The following is a 25,637-nucleotide window of genomic DNA, read 5'->3' as shown; positions in this document are numbered from 1 at the left end:
TTAATGTGACGTGCTGATGTTATGGGACTTGAATAAAAATATTGTTATTACACCAAGCACTTAATTTGTAAAGAAATAGTGCACTTAAGTCACTTTACAATTTACACATTCTTGCTCATGTGTTTGAACTCTAAGGTTCATGCAGAGGAGATCTCTGGAAACAATGGATATGTTGAGTTTTCCTTCAGTGCCAAGAAGCTTGATGACAAGGTAATGTTATACGCTTCTGCCTCCTGCATTCTAGCAACAAACATCAAAATGTTGTTGGAACTTGTCTGCCTGATGTACTTTCTCTTTCCCCTGAAATTAGCCTGTACATTCATAAAGTATGAAATCATCCATCCACCCATCTATCCATCCATCCATTGATTTTTCCGTAACACTCTATAAAATCTAGGGTCACAGTAAACCTGGAGTCTTTAAAATGAAATATATCTTTTGTTATAAAATGTATACCTTGAGACTGTCCAGGATAAGGGGTTGCAAGATGGATGCACGGACGGATGGACATAAAACATCTAAGGAAAGGTGTCCTCAGACCCTTTATCTTCTTATCTGAGGGATCATTTTGGTTGCAGTTCCTTTGTGAGTTACCTGCGCTCTGCTCCAAACATAAAACAGAGAATTCCATTTGTAGCCACCTGCTTTTAAGTTTCTCTGTGAGACGCTATAATGAGCAGACATCCACATTGCATGCGAGTAACCAGAGCTCCTACATCTCTGATGTAACTACGAGTCTTATGAGAGACACAGTGTGATGGGAGTAACTGTGTGTCGACAGTCTAATTGTCTTACAGAGCTTTCCGTGTGCTAATTAGGTGACTGATCTAAGTAGGTATCTCCGTGTGCTGATGGAATGAATTTCTATGTACTAATCTGGTGATTCTGTGAAAACCAGCTGATTCTGTATGCCAATTCTGTATACCAGTAGCTAATCTAGCTAGGCGACTCAGTGCACTGGCAGAATACCTTCTTGTGTACTAATCAGGTAGCTAACCTAGCTGGTCGACATTTTCCTATATGTGTCCACACAACTCCCGCGTGACTATTGTAGCATGATGAGCAGGTGTGACAGGTGTGTCGACAGCATCACCAATGTGTCTTAGGGAGTTTCTGGAATCAGCTTTGGGTTTGTGTGCCCATCCCGTGGCCACCCATTGTACACAAAGCTCCCCCAACCTACAGCCACACCTGCAGCCATGTTCCATTTCTCACATTTGTCAAGGTCCAAACCGCCCCATTACCCAAAACCACCTTTCACAAACAACAACAAACTTCTCATCTTCTTAGCTGCTGTTCCGGTGTTGGCCCTTTAAATTAACACATCTGATTCAGTACCTTCCAAATAACCCCACAAGGGAGAAATTCCCACCAGAAAAATACACACAACAATATTCCCAGATATACTGTCTGCCTGTAATCAAAATTGCAGTGATTAAATCGGTCCACATGAAAATGGTAGGAATCCACTGGAAATGGAAATGCGGGGCTTTGCAACTGTCAGAGTTATGCTAATGATAGCACTATAATGTGTTTGTGGTTGCCTCTAGTTTCTGTAAAAGGGTTAGAATGCTAAGGAAAAGAATTTATATTTTGAAGGTCATGGAAGATTATATTTTGAAGTGGTATTTTATAAGTCTTCATTGTTGTCTTTTCCTGATGCATAAATGACCTCATTAGTGAACAATGACATAGGCAACCATGTACTTCACGATGCACAAGAGAATTCGACAAGTAGAGACAATGTGAATTAAACAAGGGATTATGATGAGACAAAGATTGTGGTGTTGGTCAATGGTGTGCATTCAGCATGATGGATGATTACTATCCAGGGCTGTGACTAAGTGTTGACAGATCCACATGTAAGTTTATCTGACATGATTTTATAGGGGTTTTTACAGTAACAGCTTCTGCATTTGCCTCTGTGTCTGTGGGGATAGAGATTGTAATAAAAATTATTTAAAAAAACAGGTTGCAAAAAAAAAAAGGATATTAAATGTGTTCTTCTACAACATCCACACAGATTGTGGAGTACGTGCCCTGGATGGTAAAGAGGTTGAATTAAATTACTAGCCTGAAATTCTTAACTTCTTAAAAGACACTGACATTTTGCATTGACTTCCAGATTAGATTTGTCACAGCAATCAACAAACATTGCAGAGTCAAACTGGCTGTAGACTCATTTAATAGAGCCATTTAATAGAGCAGAAAGATTCATTGTTTTTCTTTCTTAAAAGCTGTTAGAACCTTTAATCTGGTCAGGATGGTCTTGTACATTGCCTCAATTATTCCATTACCCTTCGTCACTGATGACATGTTTTTCTCTTTTGAAGGACCTCTTCAGTAAATCTGACCCATTCCTTGAGATTTATCGTATCAACGATGACAACACAGAGCAGCTGGTGCACAGGACAGAGGTAAGAATGCTCCAGAATGCCAAGAATCAGTCAAGTTCCTCACTTGGTGTAAATTCCCTGTTGCTTACCTGGATTTGATCCAACTTCCAATCCCTGCACTGCAGACTGGCTCCATATTCCATGTTCCCCTTCATACGTGTACACTGCTAGACGTTTGGTACATAGGGCTGTTGTAGGGCTCTTGAGAACCTCGTGTGTCCTTGAATTTCGGCAGGTGATCAAGAACAACCTGAATCCCATATGGGAGCCCTTCAAGGTGTCCCTAAGCTCTCTCTGCAGCTGCGATGAGGACAAGAAGCTGAAGGTGAGCAAGTTTACTAGAAAGCCTGCTGTCTTTGGTTCCCTTAATGAGCTCTCGCCTTGGGCGTTCAGTGACCTCACCCCACTCTCTGTCAACACATCCCTAGCCCAGAAGTAGCCTGCTTCCAAGTATGATGCCAAGCTTTGATTAATAGCTTGCTGGATAATACTAAAAATAACAAGATAAAGATGCTCCACAATGCCTCTGGCTTTTTATATTGAGCTTTTGCAGGTCCCTAGACTCAAGAACTTATTTTCCAACTTATTTTTTAAGATTGTTTTGACTTCGCACCTTCATAATCATGAGTTTCAGTTCAACACCTGTGCTATGTGCGTGGAAACCTAGACATCCTGCTATTTGTCCTTAGTTATTTGTGTGCGATTATATATCTGTATGTTTACCATTCATCTTCCCACCTATGAACCCATCCATCTTCCATACCTTGCTCTTAGTCATACTTAAGTTTTAATACTGACTTTCTTCAGGCACGTAAATAAGATGTTATTTCTGAGTTCAGTGAAAGTATGCACTCAAAGAATGAATGAGATATTTATGAGTAATGGTTTTTTTTTGCATGCCCAAGTGCTTGGTGTGGGACTATGATTCGAGGGGGAAACATGACTTCATCGGGGAATTCTACACCACCTTCAGAGAAATGCAGAAAACGACAGAGGAAGAAAAGGTGGGTAGGGTGAGAGAGAGAGTTCCTGTGTTACATCTATATTGGCCATGCGGTAACGCTTTGCTTAAAGCGCTCATGTGTAATGCATTATAGATAACATCATAATGCATTATAATGCATTCATCAAGTATTATAAACACGGCTAGAACTATTTATAACAAGACATAACATGTTTATCATGCATTATGAATGATCTATGAAGCTAATTTGTAATGCACTATAAATACTTTCATAATGCATTATAATGGGCTATACTGACCATGAAGGGATCTATAATGTATTTATATGGACGCTTTAAGTAAAGCCTTACCCAATATGCAATCTCAGTATTTTTTTGTCTTTTTTAGGAAAATGCTTTCTCTTTTGGCATTGTTTGGACAAATTCATGTCCTCTCTTCTGGGGCTGATATGGCTCCATATGCTCTCTTGTCTTCTCTGTGCTCCAAGGTCACATGGGACTGTGTAAACCCAAAGTACAAGAGCAAAAAGAGGAACTATAAAAATTCTGGCTTGGTCATCCTGAATGAACTCAAGGTAAGTGCCATTACTAGGATAAGGCAAGAGCGAAGCGAGGTGGTCCTGGCACACATTTCATCCATTTTGTGTGTTTTATTGTTTATCTGTGCTTTTCAAGCAGCTCTATCTGATGCCCTTTGTGGGAATAGAAATGCCTGCATGGACAGAAACCTATTATTGCTTTGGATTTGACTGACATGAAAAGGACAGTATGGTGATTTAGGCAGCATACTTGGATTAATCCTCATATATAATCTTTAGCTTTTCATGGCGACACTTGTGATTTCTCTTTCTTTTTTCACTTCATGTTTTTCCAAGAAAAAGTCTTATAAAATACCTCTTACCTAACTGTACCTGTAATTTTTATCAAACTTTTTTTTAGGTTTTGTTTAACTATACCGACGTCTTTGTTCACACTGCAGTTGGACAAGGACCACAATCTTCTCTCTGACACCAAAGCGGCATATGTGTGATAAACATCTCCTTGTCTTTTCTCACCGCTTCCTCCTGGAGCTGCACAGAGTCTACTCCTTCCTGGACTACATCATGGGGGGGTGCCAAATACACTTTACGGTGTGTTGAGCGCCTAGTGTGATGTGGCAAAATATTCGCATGCCGCGGCGATTTGGGATTAATGTAAAAGTTTTACACCGATTTATGGTTTCCTGGTTTAGCAAAGGTGCATCACTTTTTTTTTTAACTCCCAGATCTGTGGGTAATGTTAAACTTGCTTGCTGCCCAACTAGAACTTCTCTGGAATCACATTTTCATGAGCAGTACCTGCTTTTTGAAAGCCTTATCCCTTTTCATGCTGTCTGTCAGAACCCATTTCCTTTTTAAAACGTTTTTCTTCTCGGATTGAGGACTTCTGTTCCATTGAAGGATATAAATGGTGATGATCATATTTGAGGCTATCTAGACCATTAGATAAAATCAATTCTAATTGCCTCCAGACTCTTTTCGCCACTTTCCCTTGTGTTCCTGCTGCTGTAGAAAATGCATATTTATACAGTATATTTCGGGAACATCTAGGAACATCTTGTCTGACACAACTGCCACAAACATCCGATGTCTTTTCTTGTACACCCGAGGCTATAGAATCCCTCCCATGGCAACTGATAACATGAAGATGTTCAGTCGCTGTAGCTCCATCAGGGCAAAAACCAACACGTTGTCCTCCAAATGGTATGATACACGTAGCTATGCAACTTGACCGAAATCACCTCTTGATCCTCTGTCCCTTCTCATTTGTTATAGGTCGCAATAGACTTCACAGCGTCCAATGGGGATCCTCGGAACAGCTGCTCCCTGCATTATATCAACCCATATCAGCCAAACGAGTATCTGAAGGCCTTGATAGCAGTGGGGGAGATCTGCCAAGATTATGACAGGTAGTTATCAGCCATTTGTCTGCGTGTCGATAAATAGATCCTGATATCTGCCATTGAGACCAGTTGCCATTCTTAGTAGGCTGTCTGCCTTTGATCTTAGAATATTTGACTTGTTCTCCTGTGGTGGGAAATGTTCAGCATCTTGTATGTAATGACAGTGATTAGCTGTATCCGGTCAAGGCTAAACGCAAGTGTGCTAACCTGGGTGCGCAAGCATGGTATTGAGTAAGTCATAGCTGGGTGTGTGTTGGTCTCGTTGGACATTAATCACAACACAGTGCTACCCACTGCTGCCTTGGTATGTGTGCATGGTTGTAGCTTAACAGCTCTCTGGTGGGAGATCCCTGTTGTTCACTTGAGCTAATTATTTGACAGATGTTACAGAGATGTTAGCTATGTAAATAAGCAGATAATGATAGCATCATCCAGGACAGCTTACGCATTTCTCACTGTTTTTGGCTTAGATTGGGACTGTTGCAGACAGTACAGGAAAGATTGATAATAATAATAATCATAATAATTGATAATCATAATAATAGTACAATAGCATAGCTTCTCCTGGGAATGTATCCCACAACCGCCTGGTGCTGAGTCCTTGTCATTATGCAGTATGCTGACCTGGTCTGTCCTGTCCAGAATTGATGTAACGTGGTTAATTATGGCAGCCGTGTTGGGGCTCCCATCCGACCCAGGAAAGTATAACATGCAAGTGGAAAGCTGCAAGGTGTCCTTTCATTAAAGACACCACCATTGTAAAAGGAGAAGAAGTGGACTTGACATATGTCAAGGAGGGATCTAAGGAATGGCTCACAGGAGCCTCTGGCATGGGCTGGATCAGAACCGACACCTCTCATATTGCCCACAGAGGAAACGACACAGCAGTTGGTCTTAGGTTTGCTATTTTCTAGCAATAAGAAATAAAGGACGCCACCCCCCATGACAATAAAATTTTGGGGAGATGGGGGGGATCAATCATGCGATCCAAATTGAAATGTATTTGGGTTGGGGGACCCTGATCTAGTGTATGTATGAAATAATGAAACAAATTTCATCCCTTATTGGTTCAAAACGGGACACAGCATTTTATCTTTGATATGGGACAATCCTGTAATTTATGGGATGGGTGGTAACTCTAACTGGCCTTCCGTTAGCTAGGGCAAAGCACGGCAACAGCTACGTTTGGCACCGCCTTCACTGTGCCACTTCCCCTGCTACCCGGCCTTGCTCTCTGGGCTGGGTTCCACTCCCAGGCTCGTGCCCTGGGCCCGACCCTCCTGCCACAGCCCGAGCTCTCCGGGGAATGGGTGCCAGGCCCTGTTAGCTGGCACGGGTGAGGAGGCTGGGAGAAGGCTCTATAATTAAACATGGGGGCTGGGGCTGTCGTGCAGCCTGTGGGCACTCAAACCGCGCCAGGGGAGGTACCCGCCCGCACTCCAGCTTTTAACCCCCCCTGCTTGTAGTGGGTTCCTCTCTACCTGCTCATTAAACCTTCTGAGGTGTTGCATTGCTCGCCAAATGCTTCATAAGAACATAAGAACATCAGAAATTTACAAACGAGAGGAGGCCATTCGGCCCATCAAGCTCGTTTGGGGAGAACTTAGCTAATAGCTCAGAGTTGTTCAAATCTTATCTAGCTCTGATTTAAAGGAACCCATGGTTTTAACTTCCACTACAATAGCAGGAAGACTATTCCATACTCTGACTACACGCTGTGTAAAGAAGTGCTTCCTCAAATTTGTTTTAAAATGTTCTCCCGCTAATTTCCACTTATGGCCACGAGTTCTAGTATTTAGACTAATATTGAAATAGTCATTTGGCTGAACAGCATCCAGACCCGTTAGAATGTTATAGACCTGAATCATATCCCCCCTTAGTCTCCTTTGCTCAAGGCTGAACAGATTCAGTTCCGTTAACCTCTCCTCGTTGTCTACTAGGCAGCTTGATCCCGCAACCCGTGTACCTCGCGGTTCCACCCATTTAATTAGCTGGATGTTGCGCTGAAGGTTAGGCGGCTCGGCCTGGAGCGCCGCGCTGGCATCCCGTTCAGATCCTTAACCCCCCCCAGGCTCCCAGCCGCTGTGTAATTTCTTTGGTCACGGCTGAGTAACCGAGAATTCTGCTTCTTCTTGGAGTCGGTTACAGACCCATTGAGTCGCCTGACACGTGTAGCTGTGTATTTCTTCGAAGCCCAGTCTGCTTATTTGTCCACTGTTTAATTGGCCGTTTGCATCCGTGTGAGTGACCCAAAGACACCTTAATAATAATAATCGCTTACATACGCATAATTAATTTAATATTTCTGTCTATCTTTCAGCCGCTTAGCCAGTCCTGGGTCATGGGGCAGCTGCCCTCGATAGAATGAGGCACCCACACAAAATTTCATGCTATAGGCAATTTAGAGATTCCAGTTTGCTTAATCATGCCGTAATTGTGTCTTTGGTCTGCGGGGGGAATCTGGATTCCCATTAAACAAAAAAAGCAGCTGTCCCATCTCCCTCAGACGTTCCAGAGTTCCAGATTTACAGCATCTCCCTGACACCCGACAATGATGCCCAGTGCCACGGGAATATGTTGTTCTGCTGTTCAGTGGTGGTACAATGAAGTTTCATTACCACAACATCCCCCAAACCCAGTAAATTGCCCCTCCCCCCCCAAGTTTGGCCAGTATCCAGTTTTTAATATGTCATAGCGTCCAGGCATTATACTGCATTATATGGTATTTTGACGGTAATTTAAAAAGCAACACTACTCTGGTATTTGCCAACAACATTTGCCGAGGGGAATATTGCCGTAATACCCAGCCAGTACTCCCCGCCAGTTGTCCCTTATCTGCCTCCCTGAAATCAGTATGCCTAAGGTAGAATGACTGGTGAAGGGGAGCTCCACACAGAAAGCAGTCGTTGGGGGGGGGCACACTGGGGCCAAACCCAGGCAGCACAAGACACACCCTAAATGGGATTCCAGTCCCATGCAATACTTTAATATGTGTTTAATTTGTATGATATGGACTGGTATTTGTGTAATATAGATTATCCATAGTAGCACCATTAGGGTTAAATATTAACTCCATTAGAGTTAAATTATAAATTATATCAATTAATTTAATTTATTAATTGGTAATGACATTTAAAATGGCTCTCATTTAAGGGTTTAATCCCAAATGAGCAATTCACACATGAAGTGTAGATCCCTTGTGGTAAATATCAAGGTATTGCTTCTGTCCTGATTAATGATACATGAGGTGAAAAACTGCATGAAAAACTGGCAAATGTGATGAAAGTGTGAAATTTATGGAGAAAAGTATTCCGACATTGCAATGTGTGTGACTGTGATAGATCGTTGTGGCTGCAGAGTCTGCTGTATGGCTGATTTCACCTGTGTGCTTTTTTACGGTGGTCAGAGTCACACAACTCGTTATAGGCGATAAAGTCATTGATAGGGGTATCCAGGATGGTTTATGCTCTTAATATTGATCATTCGGGAATTAGCTTCATGTCTTGCTGCTGAAAATGGACAGAAGCATCACCCCAGCGACACTGAATTAAGCCTTAATAGTGTCTCTGCTATCTTAAACGGTGCCTGGAAGACTAGGCCTGATTTTTTTCTTTTTCATAGTTTTGACGTTGCACTATGACTATGTCAGAAAATCAGGAGTGCGCCATGCTTCGGATATTATTCTAATATCAGAGGAATGACAGAAACATAAAGAAGAAATAGATGTTTTATCTCTGTTTACTGATTAATTTTTAATAAACCACCTTTAAACGCCTCAATGTTTTTGCAGTCATAATTTAATGCCAAAAACTGATAAGGAATTGATTGTGGGTTATATTGTGGAATATGATGGCAGGGTCTGCCAAAATTGTTGAATACTGAATGTCAGTTAGATGCTGATCAGCCGCATGTGAATCATCGTTAATATCCGTTCTCTCGTCCGGAAAATGGCTTTGTCCTGCATACCTGCGTCAGCTTGCTTCAGAGATGTCTGCGGCGCTTTTGTCGTGCGTCATTGAAGCGTTTTATTGGCCCTCTGTTCAGAAACTGGGGGGTGGGGGAGTGGGCTGTCTTTAGAACAAGATCACAAAACTCACATAAGGCCCCAAAGATTTAGTCCTAACCTGTACAGTCAGGAAAGACTTAAATGCGGAAATTCTGTTAAGCATTTTTGTCATCGCGTTAGCTTGTAATCGATACTTGTAGCCTAACAAAAGCATGGTCTAGTGGTGTGATGTGTTGGTGTTCTAGATGAGACATATAAGGGGGAATGTCTCACTGTGGCTTTGTAAAGACTTCGTTGTCTTTCATTGCCCCCCCCGTTTGGATATGGGGACTCTTTGTTCACTGTAACTCACTTCCTTCACCTACCTGCTCATCCCTAAAGCACAGTGGATGAGTTAATAGAGGAGGAGAGACCCGGTTGCTTAGCTGCGGCCCCACCGGCAAACGAGCTCCAACAGTGAAGGGGCACGTTGGGGGGGAGGGGGTGGCTTGGGGTGGGGGTTGGTCACTAAGCAGTGTGTTTGGTGCTTTTTGAAGAGGGGCTGGGCGTACTGTATGCGAGGACATATTACTGTGCAGGAAGGTGTAGGAGGGCCGCTGGCACAGGTCAGTGACAATGACATCCTGCATCCTAACATTTTTTCCCTCCGAAAAAATTGTGCAGGCTGATTAGCGTAATGGCTGGATTGTTTAAGATGTACTTCTGTATGTTGACTCTGTGAGTAAGCAGGGACCAAATAAAAGCCATTGCCCTCGGCTCATTTCTATATTTGGCGGAGCGTACATAACGCATTTACATATTCCTCGCGTGAAACGGCTTTGGCTGGATCAGATTACGGAGCGTAGCTGTTTTAGCAGCGTAAGGATGCACTGCGTCTCGCCGCCCTGTCGAAGTGGAGATTAAGCAGCCAAAAGCTCCTCCTGCACTGTGATTAGCAGTAGGATGTTTCAGGTCTCTCTGCTGCCAGTGCAGGTTGTTTTTATTTTTTCCGTTTTTTTCTTGGCCTCTACGTAGGGTCTTGTCTGAGTTTGCACAGCCCTGTCTCGAAGCTGCCAGCGGCCGTCCCTGTTCCGTTCCGGAACTCGACGGCAATGCCGGTGTGTTTGAATCGCAGCTCTATTTGCAGCAGGGTTTGCGCTCCCGCATATCATTTTCTCATCCCGTTGACCAGAGTGATACTGGAGCCTCCTTTTCACCTGCTTTTGACTCATTCAGCTCTTAGGTGGTGTGAGCAGTCCCAGACTGCCCCCCCCCCCACCCTCACTGGATTGATGTCATCTTTCTCTCCCTCATTTACCAAAGTTAGTTTCCATGTTCATGTGCCTCGGTCCATATATCTGATGCTGACAGTCTATAAAGCGAGTCTTTGCTGTGTTTGCAGAAATTGGGGAGGTGATATTTCACAGCCGTCCCCCTAATGTCCTCGGCCGAGCGGTGAGTGGTGTTGCCCATGCCCCCCCCCCCCCCCCCGCCCCCCACCACGGTACAGGAACTAAAGGGCCGATTGGAAGCATTGACAGGTACCAAACCCGGAGTTGCCGTCAGGAGGATGCTGTTCAAGATTGTGCCGCTCAGCCTGAGGAGGAGCGTGGAGCAGCAATGACAGCGGGAGACGGGTCGACAGGGCGACGGGGAGACGGGGCGATGAAGCGGGAGACGTGGGAGATAGGGCGGTGAAGCGGGAGACGGGGCGACGGGGAGACGGGGCGGTGAAGCGGGAGACGTGGGAGACGGGGCGATGGGGAGACGGGGCGGTGGGGAGACGGGGCGGGGGGGCCGGGGAGACGGGGCGATGTGGAGACGGGGCGGGGGGGCCGGGGAGACGGGGCGATGGGGAGACGGGGAGTCGGGGCGGTGAAGCTGGAGATGGGGAGATGGGGCGGTGAAGCGGGAGACGGGGAGTCGGGGCGGTGAAGCTGGAGACGGGGAGATGGGGCGGTGAAGCGGGAGACGGGGAGACGGGGCGGTGAAGCGGGAGACGGGGCGACGGGGCAACAGGGAGTGGGGGCGGTGAAGCGGGAGACGGGGAGACGGGGTGGTGAAGCGGGAGACGGGGAGACGGGCGGTGAAGCGGGAGACGGGGAGACGGGGCGGGGGGGCTGGGGAGACGGGGCGATGGGGAGACGGGGCGATGGGGAGTCGGGGCGGTGAAGCTGGAGACGGGGAGATGGGGCGGTGAAGCGGGAGACGGGGAGACGGGCGGTGAAGCGGGAGACGGGGTGACGGGGAGACGGGGCGACGGGGCGACAGGGAGTCGGGGCGGTGAAGCGGGAATCGAGGCGACGGGGAGATGGGGCGGTGAAGCGGGAGACGGGGAGACGGTGCGGGGGGGCCGGGGTGACAGGGAGACGGGGCGATGGGGAGACGGGGCGCTGATGTTTGGTGAAGCGGGAGATCCTGCACGACTGCTCAGGATCCAGGAATGGGGGGTGGGGTGTGGGAGGGAATACAAGGTATGTCAGTATCTCACTAGTAGATTCATCAGCCGCTCCTAAGCCAGAGGTTCATAATCTCTACTCTTCCATGAGCTAACCTATGAGTTCTGGTTGCTATCTTGGGCTCCTGTTAAGCTTCCAGGTTTCTTTTATTCATTGAGAATTTAATTTAAATCCCATCGTGACTTGGTGCATGAATGCTTTTGCAGTACTGTACAGCCTAAAGATGTTGGGCAAAGACACAGATGACTGTGTAGTGGTCTAATGTGATGCACTGAGGGAACCGAAAGCATTTTCACCCCAGAATGTTCTCTCTAACTCTTAGGAGCCCTGCCAGGGCAGATCTGGCTTTCTGGGGAAAGTTTATTTGTTTTCCTCACTTCTGATCGGGCACCTTGCTTGGCACCTAATGGTCATGTGACGGTTGTGTGATCTGATCTGTCTCTCTCCCCTTTGGGTCCCTCAAGGTTTGACGAGTTGTTGGCCATTCGTCTGTTTTTTTTTTTTTGTGATTGTCCCTCGGTCTTCTCCCCTTTCCCTCTGCATTACTGTATTACTCCTTTGTATTTTATTCACTACATTCCACAGGGAATCATTTCATTCTTTCTGCATTCGTGTAGCTCCTTTACATCTTTGTCTTACTGTGACTCCATTATCTTTTTTCTTTTTGCATAACTATATCTTTCCCCATATGCTCTCGCCGTTCCCTCTCTCCTAATTCTGAATTTCTGTCTCGCTCTATGGTTCCTCTCTCTCCATCAGAATATAGTGTCTTGGTTCTGATTGCCAGAAAGTTCTATGTCTGAGATAAAACTGCTATATAAAATGTGCCAAATATACCTGCGAGGAAAATGTGAACTTTCTTTCCTTTTTCCTCCAGTGACAAAAGATTTTCTGCCCTAGGATTTGGTGCAAGAATTCCCCCAAATTATGAGGTAAGCAATTAATCTCAGAGATTGATACAGTATTTCAGACTTGAGCTACATGGTTAATGCACTGCTTCACTTTTTTTCACCATCTCTGTTAGGAAGGTATTTCCATCCCTGTGACACGGACCCTAATGTTTGCGCGTTGCTTCTGATTTTAATGACCGTACCTGTATATAGTGATTGACTAATTGTTAACCTCCAGCCTACAATTTCATCCATTCATTTCTCATATTCTCAGAACTACTCACTGCAATTTTGCTTGAGAGGTTGTCAAACTACTTTTGTCTTCCTGTCTAGAAGAAACAATACTTACTATAGTCCTAGTCATGGATTTGAATGTTAGTATTGTCTAGCTTTGTCTAGACTAAAATGTCAGTAGGATACTGACAAGAATATGTATATAATGTAGTCATATACAGTGGTACCTCAGAACTCGAATTTAATCCATTCAGAACTCCGGATCGAATCTTAAAAAGTTTGAGTTGTGATCGAATTTTCCCCATAAGAAATAATGGAAAACCAATTAATTGGTTCCCGGCCCCAAAAAAATACATCTAAATATGTTTTTTTTTTTTTTTTTGCATTTTAACACAAAATGAACCGGATAAAACAAGAAGAGCATATACTGTACTAAACACATCTAAGCACACTTATCAAAACAGTAATTTGTAAAGTAAGAAAATAAATGTATCCAAACAATGTGTAAAATTAAAAAAAACAATGTCATGCCCCGATCGTCCGCTCCTTCCGTGTGTCACGCCCCCTCGTTAACCCCATGTGAATCCCCATGTGATCAGCTGTTTCTGGTTGTTGTCGTTAGTCCTCTGTATTTCGTCTGCGTTTCAGTTTGTTTCCCCAGTCCCGTCATTGTATTGTCCGTCTGCGTTTTGCCTGCCTTACCTGTAATTAAACCCCGTATTCCCCGATACCCTGACGTCTGTGTCTTTGTCTCCATTCCGTCCCGCTCGGCAGGACAATATTATTATAATGAAATGTATTAATGGTTTATTATTAATATTAGAATAGTTAATAAGAAATCTTTATTTTAAAATGTATTTTATTGTATAATAATAATTACTGTTACTGTCTATCATTGTCTAAATGTATTTTTACTGTTAAATATATGTATTCAGCTAGTGTAAACATGTACGATGCTATCACAGCGAATGCGAGGCTGAGACTGAAGCGTTGCCCTATGTTTCCGCCAAGAGACATGCCGCATGACTCATTTCCCCGCGTGTACAAGTTATCTTAGGTCTGCGTTCACGGTTTGACTTCTGAGATTCAGATCGAGTTCTAGGTAATTTTTTTTCGAACTGGTTGGTTCGACTTTTAAGAAATTCGAGTTCTAATGAGTTCGAGAACTGAGGTACCACTGTATAATGATTACATTATTAGGTTTTCCTTTTTGGTAATGCATGCAAAATGGCTGCAACTGAATACATAAAGACAGGATTAAGAGGTTTGTTTACCGTTCATCTAAGCATTACAGTGGTTGATGCCTGATTTAAGTCATTTTGAACGCTGGTGTCATACGTGGCTAGAATGTCAGAAGAAACTGCCACCCCCCCAGGGATTTTCATGGATACAGTATCTACAGATAATGATGTGATGGATAAAAAGGTCTCTGGGGCTGAAAACAAGGTCAGAGGACAAGGACCAGACTTTGTGTGACTTGGTTTGTGTTTGTCAATTAGGTTTATATTACATTGTGGGGACATTTGGTCCCCACAATTTGATAAAAACTTATTTTAATGTTGTGGGAACCATTTTTTCAGTCCCCACATGAGGAAATTGAATTTTTATAAAAATCTGTGACTGCAATCAAAAACTAAAAATGCCAAAAGACTTGTATTTTGTTTGGTTACTTGTTGTTAAGGTTAGGGCTGGGTAGGGATTAAGGCTGCCATTGTTACAATTAGGGTTTTGCCCATAGAAATGAATGGATGGTCCTTACAAAGATATTTGTAAAGTTTGTATGTGTGTGTGCACGTTTTTGTAATTATTATTACATTGTGGAGACCAGATTTCCCCACCTTGTGAAAAAAAAAAAAAAAAAAAATTTTTTTACCTTGTGGGGACGTTTTTTTCAGTCCCCACAAAAATAGCCTCAGTTTTTAAAAAATCTGTGAATGCAATAAAAAAAACTAGTAGTTAAGGTAGGGGTTATGGTTGTCATAGTTACGGTTCTGCCCATACAAATGAATGGAGAGTCCCCATAAAGATAAGAATTAGTGGACTGTGGGTGTGTGCACGTGTGCGTGTGTGTGTGTGTGTGTGTGGGCGTGTTTGCCTTGCAGTGGACTGGTATCCTGTCCTGGGTGATCTTGGCATTGTGCCCTCGCTGACTGCAATCCACTATTCCAAAAATAAAAAAATGTGCAGCATTTCTGCATTTTGGTTAACTTTGCAGCCCTTCATGCCGACATCTGATCGTCTGACCCTTATTTCCCAAAAGCCCTGCTCACTGTCTAGCTGGAACACTTTTAGGTCAAGTCACACGTCAGAATAACCCCGTACCAGGGCATACTGTCCATTGATTTTAGCAAATCTACATTTGTTCTTAGGTGGATTTGCAGTCCATAAGCAAACTTCCTGAGCATTTTGTTCTCAATTCTGCTGCTTAACATTTCACAATGTTGTGAAAGCTCTGATGTGCTATGCTATGTATATAATCCATAAATATAGTGCAGCTGCTCGCTCCTCAAAACTAGCGTGGAAATAACAGGACGCCTGTCTCCCTTGATCGTTAAATATTAAAATACGGCTGCACATGTAAACCGTTTCAAAGGAACTGCAGTTATTTGGCTTAATGGGTTAAATACGGCTCAGTGTATAACTGCGGGCATTTACCTTATAACTAAACTGCACCCAGGAAGACTTTGGGCATCTTCTTATATACTGTGACTGGCAGCATTGCCTGGTTGCTCGAATTGTACTTGGCATTACGGGTTACACCTTTATCCTTGTTGCAGCTTGTATATTTTATGTATTCTGCAAACATGAAGGATTTATTGGCGGTGAATTTTTTCTGCTTGTGGTCCCCAAACAGGCCCTAATGCGCCCTAGAGGAGGCTTGCTGGATTATTGTAGTATTATTATTTTGCCCAAATTCAGTAATGGCGGTTCATAACCAGAGACTTCAGTACTGGCACTATAGACGCAGGTCAAAATGATGAAAGCTAGCTTCAGTTTGTGCTAAATTTGCCCAGTTATGGCTGTGTGGATCGCATTGCATTATGGGAAAGATGCTTGGTCATTCAGCTTGCTTGAGTTCTCCCCGCAGCAGACATGGGCAAGGGATGTACTGGGATTAAAAACTGACCCTGGGCATTGGGATCCCCCATGAAAAATACTGCTGGCTTGCATACCCATAGGCTCACCCAAAGAATACCAGATGGGCAGATCTGCCATGGGGTGGGTCACCGCAGCCTGACCCTGCTTCTCCTTTTTATGCCCAGGTTTCTCACGACTTTGCCATCAACTTCAACCCGGATGACGACGAATGTGAGGGTATGATACTGTTTGCTCAAGCTCTGCTGTACATTACCCTTAACCAGTACATCGCCTCCATTAACTAGTCCTGCCAGAGTTCCAGTGGTCAAAATGATGCAGCAAAGCGATGTTATCCAGTTTCATTCATGGCGTAAAGCAGCTGTACCAAAAGGCTCTTGGATGCCACTTGCGAGAACGTTACCATGCATTGGCTTCTGCTGGGATGCTAAATGCTGCTTTCGTTTCTCACTGGCCAGAGATCCAGGGTGTCGTGGAGGCATACCAGACCTGCCTCCCCAAGATCCAGCTCTACGGCCCCACCAACGTGGCCCCCATCATCAGTCGGCTAGCCAAGGTGGCGGCAAGGGAGGAGACAACCAAGGATGCATCAGTGAGTCCCATCTGCCTTACGCACCTGCAAAGATCTCCGGTGAAGGACAGGAGCTGTGTTCATTCTAATTTCTTTTCGTTTTGATATCTTGGGGAAGTTAAAATATCAAAAGAAAGCTGTCTTAGATCCCCATTTAGTCTAAATTTAGAGGTGTATCTAATGTTGTGTTCTTCAAATGTTTTCTGGCTGTTAATGTAAGCTCTTTAGCCTTTAAACGGGAAGCAGGGCTGCTCAGCTACGCTGAAAATTCATCTGAGAGGTGAACTTTGTGCAGCTGGTTCTTGTGTTCAACAGCCACTCTTGGCTGCAATTCATTACAGCTGGGGTTTGGGGGAAATTAGCAGACTGCCCACTCCACTACTGTGCCCTTGGGGTCACCTTCATTAATAATGTATCCGCTGTTACCTCCTCCATCCTATCATATCAAGTCACAGTACAACGTTTCAAGTGATCAATGAGCAAGACTTCTTCGCATGACTTGTGCGTAAAAAATGTGGTGTAGTGGAAGCCTAATTGGTATGTGTGAGCTGATTATCTACAGGGAGACTTCTAGCTGAAATGAACAGATTCAGAGTGGTGTTATTGGTAGTGCTGTACGCTAGCATAGCGCAGAGGCTTACTGCTTAGTACTGTAGCCTTAAATCTCCGAGGTTGTGTGTGTGAAGCATGTCTCCCTTCCTCTGGGTATCCCAGTTTCACAGACCAGGTAGGTGAACTGATATTTCTCTCAATATCTAATCATGTGCGTCAGTTCGTGCTCCGGCATCCAATTCAAGGAATTCCCTGTCTTATACCCTGAGATTCCTGGGATAGACTCCATGCTCACCTGTTCCGGAAAAGTGGTTATGGTTAGATTTAGCTGAACTTGCCCCCCACACCCCCCATGCCATTGCTGATCAGGGGGCTGAAGGAAAATGAAGGAGGGGCGGTGCGGGGGTTCCAACTCTTAACTTTTTCACCTGGCTGCGTACGTGATCAGAAGCAGCTTCGAGGGTCCAGTGGGCTAAGCCTCTGTGTCTGAGATGGGAAGGTTGCTGGTTCAAGCCCTGGCCTCGGCAGAATAGTCACATGTCTGTGGGGCCTTGGGAACCTTCCACCGCTGTAGGGGTGCCGCAAGTCAGCTGACCCACTGCTGTGGCACCCAAACTTACTCTCATTCACATATACACTGTATGTCATGTGTTTCATGGAGAGCAAAAGGGCCACATTTTACTATGTGGCCACAAGCCTGGGCATATAGTGTCAGGTGCCGCCACTGGAGGGTCCCTTGGCATGTGTTCCAATAAGGTTTCTTAACAGCAGTCTGAACACTGGAAGGAAAGTTCAATGCAAAAGAACGCTCTGAGACAACAATGACTCACCCCTCCTGCCCCCCCCCCCCACTCCCTCTGCCAACCAGCGCTACCACATCCTGCTGATCCTGACAGACGGCGTGGTGACCGACATGGCAGACACTCGCGAGGCCATCGTGCGCGCCTCCTACCAGCCCCTGTCCATCATCATCGTGGGGGTGGGGAACGCCGACTTCACGGACATGCAGATCCTGGACGGTGATGACGGAGTCCTGAGGTCACCCAAGGGGGAGCCTGTGCTGCGGGACATCGTGCAGTTTGTCCCCTTCAGGGACTTCAAAACGGTCAGTCTGTCTCACTCACCCTAACTGCCAATAACATTAAATATCAATTTACTATAGTCTTTACCATACCATACCATACCATACCATACCACACCATACCATGCCATACCATACCACACCATACCATGCCACACCATACCATACCATGCTATACCATACCATACCATGGTACCGTACCATACCATACCATGCCATACCATGCCATACCATACCATGCCACACCATACCATGCCATACCATGCCATACCATACCATGCCACACCATACCATGCCATACCATGGTACCGTACCATACCATACTATACCATACCACACCATACCATGCCATACCATACCACACCATACCATACCATGCCACACCATACCATGCCACACCATACCATGCCATACCATACCATGGTACCATACCATACCGTACCATACCATACCATGCTATACCATACCATACCATACCATACCATGGTACCGTACCATACCATGCCATACCATACCATGCCACACCATACCATGCCATACCATACCATACCATACCATACCATGGTACCGTACCATACCATACTATACCTTACCACACCATACCATGCCATACCATACCACACCATACCATACCATGCCACACCGTACCATGCCATACCACACCATACCATGCCATACCATACCACACCATACCATACCATGCCACACCATACCATGCCACACCATACCATGCCATACCATGGTACCATACCATATCGTACCATACCACACCATACCATACCATACCACACCATACCATACCATGCCACACCATACCATGCCATACCATACCACGCCATACCATGCCACGCCATACCATGCCACACCATACCACACCATACCATGCCACACCATACCATGCCATACCATACCATACCATGCCACACCATACCATACCATGCCACACCATGCCATACCATACCATGCCACACCATACCATGCCACACCATACCATGCCACACCATACCATGCCATACCATATCACTCCATAACATCTGAGGTATATTGATTTCAAGGAGGCAAATGTGGGACAGTTGGGACTAGGGGGGTGGATGCTGGCTAGGTGGTATAATAGTAATGCTGTATACCGTAGTATATTTGGCATTTTTATTATGGGGTGCTGGCAGTAAATTTTGCCAACCGGGGGGGCGGTGCTGGCGACAAGACTTGTCAACTGGGGGCTGGTGGTGCCAGTAAAATTTGCCAACCGGGGGTAGAGGGGGGTGGTAAAATTCGCTGACCAGTTTGGGTGGGACTGTAGCGGTGAAACTTTCTACTGGCTAATTTTACTGCCGCTGGATAGTGGGATGACAGATTTCCGGGACATTGTGCATCATTCACGGGTGTCAGGGAGCTGTTGTCACTTTGCAGAGACGCCCGGACTCCTGCCGTATTTACGAACGCTGCCATAAAGCCATAAAGCCTATTATACTAAAAATTTGGGCTAAACAAAATGGTTTGTGTTAATAAACGCATGTATTACTTTGTGACACTCATAAAAATTTTGCATGGCTTCAGCAGTTCATTGGCTCGAGGTACTGTACAGTACTGAACCGTATGTAGTTACATTTATTATTACTGTATAATAATAGTTATTATTATATGCTATATTGGGGTTATTCCAATGGGGCGGTGTGGTGGTGCAGTGGTTAGCACTGTTGCCTCAACTCTAGGACCGGGGTTCCAGTCTCTGTCATGGCTCCATGTGTGGAGTGTGCAGGTTCTCCCCATGTCATCACGGTTTATTTTCTGGATACTCCAGTTTCCCTCCACAGTCCAAAAGCATGCTGAGGTTAATTGGAGTCATCAAATTGCCCATAGGTTAGGTGTGAGTGTTCCCTGCGATGGGTTTGCACCCCATCCTGGGTTGTTCCCTGCTTTGTTCCTATAGGTTCCAGATCCCCTACGACCCTGAATAGGACAAGTGGTTAGAGAATATGGACAGAGGGGTATTTTTTTCGACTTACCTGCAAATTTGACTTAAAAACTGGCTTGGGGAACAGATCTTGTTTGTAACCTGGAGTCTGTACTATAATATTCAATAATATGCTATACTGTACACGTGAAGACAAAACATTACAAATTATTTTACATTAATAATAAGCTGCAGTTTCATTCTGACCCTGAAATAATTTGTATGTCTAAATATTCATGACTTAAATCTCTCTTTTTGTGTTAGTCTGAATGTTCTCATACTCTCTTCTGTGTTTCCTTGTGCTGGTCCTTAAGTCGGTACTATACATGCCTTGCTGAGCCACAGAATTATTATTATGATTATTGAATCATCTGAAAGTGCCTAAAAACTCTGTGGACTTCAGTTGGCCACCATTAATTCCAGCTGCATGACTCAGAATCGTCCCAGAGGAATTTGCTGCGGACCTCGGATGGTGCTGCAGCACAGCAGCCTTGTCACCCATGATGTGGATGGTTCAGGCCGTTTTAAGGCGGCCTCTCAGTCTCACAGAATGAGACTTTCATGCTGAGCACAGCAGAGGTGTTCAATCATTTTTTTTTTTTAAAGTATAAATACACAGAAATATTCCTCCAGGCCAATTTCTCGTCTTTCAATTTTGAAAGATACAAAATAGAAAATGCTCATTATACTATGTTTGCTTAAAAAAAAAAACCTTTAAAACCAAATTGCCGCCCATACTGATGTATACATCCGGATATTTAGGGAAGAAATTGGTTCCCAAGGGCTCAGCCCAGGGGCCTCATGCAGCCTCATCCTGCCCATCCCTTAACCACCACGCCTAATTATTTCCTTGGAGCAAATGGATAGGGGCTGTCTAGGCTTTTACTGAACTCCTGCTGCGGACCGTTGTGGTTATCACTGGCTGGCCTTGTGCTGCCTCAATAATCAGGGCGTGGAGCTTGTGCTGACTCATGTTTCTATTATAACCAGGGCTGGGCTGAGGTTTTTAATATAGCTTCGCATCTGATATGATTTTGCCTCTGATAGGATTCGGCATGTGTCCCACCTGACCAGTTGCTTTTTATCTTATAGTATGATGTTTTTGTTCTTTACTAGGCACTTTAATGTAAAGGGCCTTACATGGATTATACATAATGCTTATTACTGAAGCTGTTCTGTTTACAGTAGCTGTTATTGTTTGATTTTGGGATGTGAACCAACAACCCTCCCCCTCCCACCCAGCTGATGGTGTTCTTGCTTTAGGCCTCTCCTGCTGCCCTGGCAAAGTGTGTCCTCGCCGAGGTGCCCAAGCAGGTGGTGGAGTACTACAGCCACAAGGGCTTTGCCCCCATGTGCCCCATCGCCGACCCGTCGTACTCCATTTCTGGCACCCCAGAATAGCACTGAAACACGGACGCGCCTCCTACAGACTGCTCTGCGAACTGCATGCCGGGGCCCTTCACAGACTTGGCCGGTAAGGGGAGGGAGGCCTATCGCTCCACATATAATACCTTTAAACAGCTACCTTGACACGCCCCACAATATACTGATCTACAGATGTTTTCCTCTTTTCTTTTTTTTAATCCGATTCTTGTTTTCTCTTTTTTCTTGGTATAGCTTGGTATTTTTAATTTTTTTTTTCTTGGTATTGCCTTTTTTTACTCTTAAACTTCCCAAGTGATTGCGAGGTGATACTCTCAGAGAGATCGCCTGCGGGACGGGACTGAAAGAAATATCCGAATGGCAATTATTTCATTTTATTTTTAATTAATTACAGAAAATACTACTTGCTTTGTAAAGAAGAATACACAGTATATAAGGATGCCTCCTTATAAATGACCTCCTGCCCACAGTCACCAAAAGACCTCTGAGAATGTTCATTAGACAGATCCCAGTTTCATCTTCTTGTATGGAATGTTTTATTGGGTAATGCTCTTCCCAGAGGACAAATAGTTATTGAAAAGATGGAAATGAACTCAGAAAAAAATATGTATTTAATGTTTAAAAATACCCCAAGATACTGTACGGGATGAGTGGTTGAAAGATAGGTGAATGGATGCATGTTTAAAAATATGTTTAAATGTCATGTACATTGTTTCTACATATGCTTCTTGAAATGATCATTTTTAAAGAAGTTTTATGCTCATTAATAAGTGATTATAAACTCTTGTAATGTTATTCCCATTCAATGAATACTGTAGCTGTTCTCTGAAGCTAAGTTAATATACAATTCAGTGTTTGTTAAAATGAATGATGGTTCTGAAATATACGCAGATGTTTGAGTTCTGACAGCCAAGAACTGTGCAGCTATATACAGACGCTCCTCTACTTGCGAACGAGATACGTTCCGAACGGCCATTCGTAACTTGAAATGTTCGTAAGTCGTTATTCAACATCATTTTAAGGTTATACACAAATACAAAGAAGTAGGATGCTGGGAGTACGCACGCTACGCTGCTGCGCGGCGGGAGTAGCGGCCAGAAGTTGTACTAGGCGGAATTGACTCACAGAAAAAAAACTTGATATTACGCACAGGAAACGGGAGCCCAAGAAACACAATTTGGACTTGCAGTCCTCTTCGTTCGTATGTCTGAAAGTTCGTAAGTTGAAAGTTCATAAGTATAGGAGCGTCTGTATTCTCTTAGACCTCTGAGCTCCTTCTACAAACGGACCCGTCTCACAACTGCAAGGTGTAGCTGAGTGTGGGAATCTTAGTCTACATTTATAAAACCTCACAATCAGTGTATTTGCTGCCGTAGCACAGATTTGCTTTGCATGTGTTTGATCTTTTTAAAGGCTCCATATCGTCATACACTTTGGTTGGATGTGTGAACTTCAGGAAGCACTTCAATTCGTATTGGGCAAGTGTGTGTGTGTGTGTGTTTGTGTTGGGGGGCGGGGGGGGGTTTAGGATTATATTATGTTGTGGGGACCAAATGGCCCCCACAATGTAATAAAAAGCAATGTAAGAAAGATTTGCAAGTGCAATCAAAAAAGTAAAAATGGCAAAAGTCTTGTATTTTGTTTGGTTGCTTATGGTTAAGGTTAGGGCTGAGTAGGGGTTAAGGTCGTCATGTTGGGATTAAAGTTTTCCCCATAGAAATGAATGGGGAGTTCCCACAAAGATATAATTACAAACCTGTGTGTGTGTACTTATAGTCCTTCCAGAAGATTCAGTCTTGTATAGATGCAGCACAGGCTGGTTAGGATTTAGGAGTTTATGTTCTTATTAGACATTCAGAGCCATACAAGCCTTGATCCTTATTAAGGTTTTCTTTCGCTTCTTAAACTTGGTAGTGAAAATAAATAGAAAATTTATCCAGGGTGGGTTTTCCAAAGTAATGGACTGATGGTCAACTCTTAATTGGAAACTGAGAATGAGGATTATGCCCTGTGCTATTGGAATTTGATTATCACCCTCCATGAGCTTAGCAGCATTTACTGGCCATAATTTGACTTTGTTGGAAATGTTTATAATGACTTAAATTCAGACAAATTTTTTTGTTCTAGCCTATTGCAGTGGTACGTCCTTAAAGACCATACTCTTTACTGATGTAGAATTCCAGTTACAAAGCCCTCAATTGTTATTTGTGTTCTTGAAAAAACATATTCAAAATAACCAGTGTTCTATTTGCTCAGTTCAGGACACTGAGAAAGTTATGCCAATATGCTGTTTTTTACATCAGTCAACCGTTTCTTGGTTGATGCTGATGTGTTTGCAATCCATCTCCTGGCAGTGAAAATGTTTTTTTGGCAAAATGTCTTGTTACTTTGTGGAGTTCATGATTCCGCCCGTCAGATTTATCCTTTCCTGGGCATGCACCACTGTGTCTCATCAGAACAGAACACCGTTCCAGCCGCAAACCTAATTTCAGTTGCATTTTATGTTGCGGCCCTTCTGTAAAAGCTATTTTTATGGAGGTGACATTGAATAGCGGTGTTAGAAAGTCTGTGACCTGAAAATGCCAGATTGTTTCAGAGATTTCCGACTGTCCAACCTGGAAAGTACATCAGGGCAAGATGAGTCCTTGTTAGCAGCCTGGGAGCGTCGCCGTTGCTACAGGACCCTTAAACTCGCTAGCAATTGGCAAAGTAGAACAAAGTTACAGCGTCAGTCAAAAGTTTGGACACATATGTCCATAGAAAGGCTTATTTGTACTAATTTCTACATTTTAGAACAATTATAAAGGCATCAAAACTATAAAATAACATATATGGAATTATACACTGACCAAAAAAGTTCATTTGTTGGTGGGGGGGCTCTGTGAGTTGGGACTCAGAGGGGTGCAGATTCAAATCCTTGGGTTGGCAGAGTGATATGACCATTGGGCTCTTGAGTAAGGCTCTAAACCCCAATTGCTCCAGGGACTGGCTGACCCTCCTGTCTCCTCTAAGCCAGTTCCATGAGGCGGCCTCCTGGGATGCTCTTCCAGCCGTCCTGAAGGAGGTCCCACATATGCCGTGCACTCACTGGCTGCTTTTCCTTCACTCGCTGGTCAAACTCAAAACTATCTCCACTGTGTTTAGGTCAGGTGACCAGGTCATGTGATGTGGAACTATCACTCTTCTTTGTAGGTGGCTTGGTTTGTCCAAACTTTTGACTGGTACTGAATGTGGTTAGTTTTTCCTGGATTTATATATACCCACACACACATCTGTACACATCTACATATCTCAGGTCGATAACGTTTTGTCTGCTGATTTTACATTATGTTACCACACTGATGCTGATATTGTTTTTGAAAATATGTAGATGATTTTCAGGACCCCAGAGACACAGCGAATCACTGGTGGTGAACAGACAATTTCCTAAGCTTCCAGTTAACTTCAAAACATGGCATTTTATTGCAAATATATTTCACTTAAATACTATTAAAATAGATACTTTTCAGGTGTGAATATTTTGCTGCAGCTTTTCTTAGAGGGGACAAAATTATTAATTAAACCAGAAAATCAGGAAATGACTCATACCAAATGTATTATACCAAATGTGTTGAACCAAGATTTTCTGAACCAAAATTGTTCCTTTTTATACTGTCTGTAGAATAAATGAATATTCTGAACAACATAAAAATGGAGGTCACTGTATACAGTAGTATGAACAAAACTGAGGGCGTTGTAATTTAATATAGTTTCAGGATGTCACCTTGAATGCATGTTCAAGGCTGCGGAAGAGTTTATAATCAAAATAAGAAAAGATATATATATATATATATATATATATATATATATATATATATATATAGATATATATATATATATAAGGGAAAGTAATTGAAAAAAAATCCATTGTGCATGCATACAGCAGAGTTTGGGCCTAGTAATTTGCACACTTGGAAAAAAATAATAATAATAATCTTCCCTGCATTCAGATAGCCTCCAGCTGTGCTTAAAAATGCTGACGGGTGGGGGGTGGGAGTTCTCCTAAGCGTCAGTCGCTCTGGGCATCAGGAGGCAGCTTTGTCCATTTCAGCGGGCGTGATCTCACGGGTTCGAGTAGCTGTGGCTCACAAG

At 43.9% G+C, this 25,637-nt stretch overlaps 1 protein-coding gene across 1 annotated transcript in view; it reads left to right on the top strand.

Annotated features, from left to right (window-relative positions):
• The window catches only part of cpne7 (copine VII), a 38,731-nt gene extending 17,067 nt beyond the window's left edge, over positions 1 to 21,664 (top strand). Inside the window, exons 5-16 of the mRNA XM_072718251.1 lie at positions 136 to 210; positions 2,334 to 2,417; positions 2,632 to 2,721; positions 3,302 to 3,400; positions 3,848 to 3,934; positions 4,430 to 4,489; positions 5,174 to 5,307; positions 12,623 to 12,677; positions 16,133 to 16,184; positions 16,424 to 16,557; positions 17,957 to 18,193; positions 21,387 to 21,664. Of these exons, the coding sequence (XP_072574352.1) occupies positions 136 to 210; positions 2,334 to 2,417; positions 2,632 to 2,721; positions 3,302 to 3,400; positions 3,848 to 3,934; positions 4,430 to 4,489; positions 5,174 to 5,307; positions 12,623 to 12,677; positions 16,133 to 16,184; positions 16,424 to 16,557; positions 17,957 to 18,193; positions 21,387 to 21,524 (1,245 nt within the window). The 3' untranslated portion in view covers positions 21,525 to 21,664. The remainder of the gene's footprint in view (positions 1 to 135; positions 211 to 2,333; positions 2,418 to 2,631; positions 2,722 to 3,301; positions 3,401 to 3,847; positions 3,935 to 4,429; positions 4,490 to 5,173; positions 5,308 to 12,622; positions 12,678 to 16,132; positions 16,185 to 16,423; positions 16,558 to 17,956; positions 18,194 to 21,386) is intronic.
• Positions 21,665 to 25,637: the final 3,973 nt, after the last annotated feature.

This window comes from Paramormyrops kingsleyae, chromosome 11 (assembly GCF_048594095.1).
Source record: "Paramormyrops kingsleyae isolate MSU_618 chromosome 11, PKINGS_0.4, whole genome shotgun sequence".
Taxonomy (NCBI): domain Eukaryota; kingdom Metazoa; phylum Chordata; class Actinopteri; order Osteoglossiformes; family Mormyridae; genus Paramormyrops; species Paramormyrops kingsleyae.
Note: the sequence above shows the minus strand (reverse complement) of the source record. Positions and strands in the feature narration are given on the sequence as shown.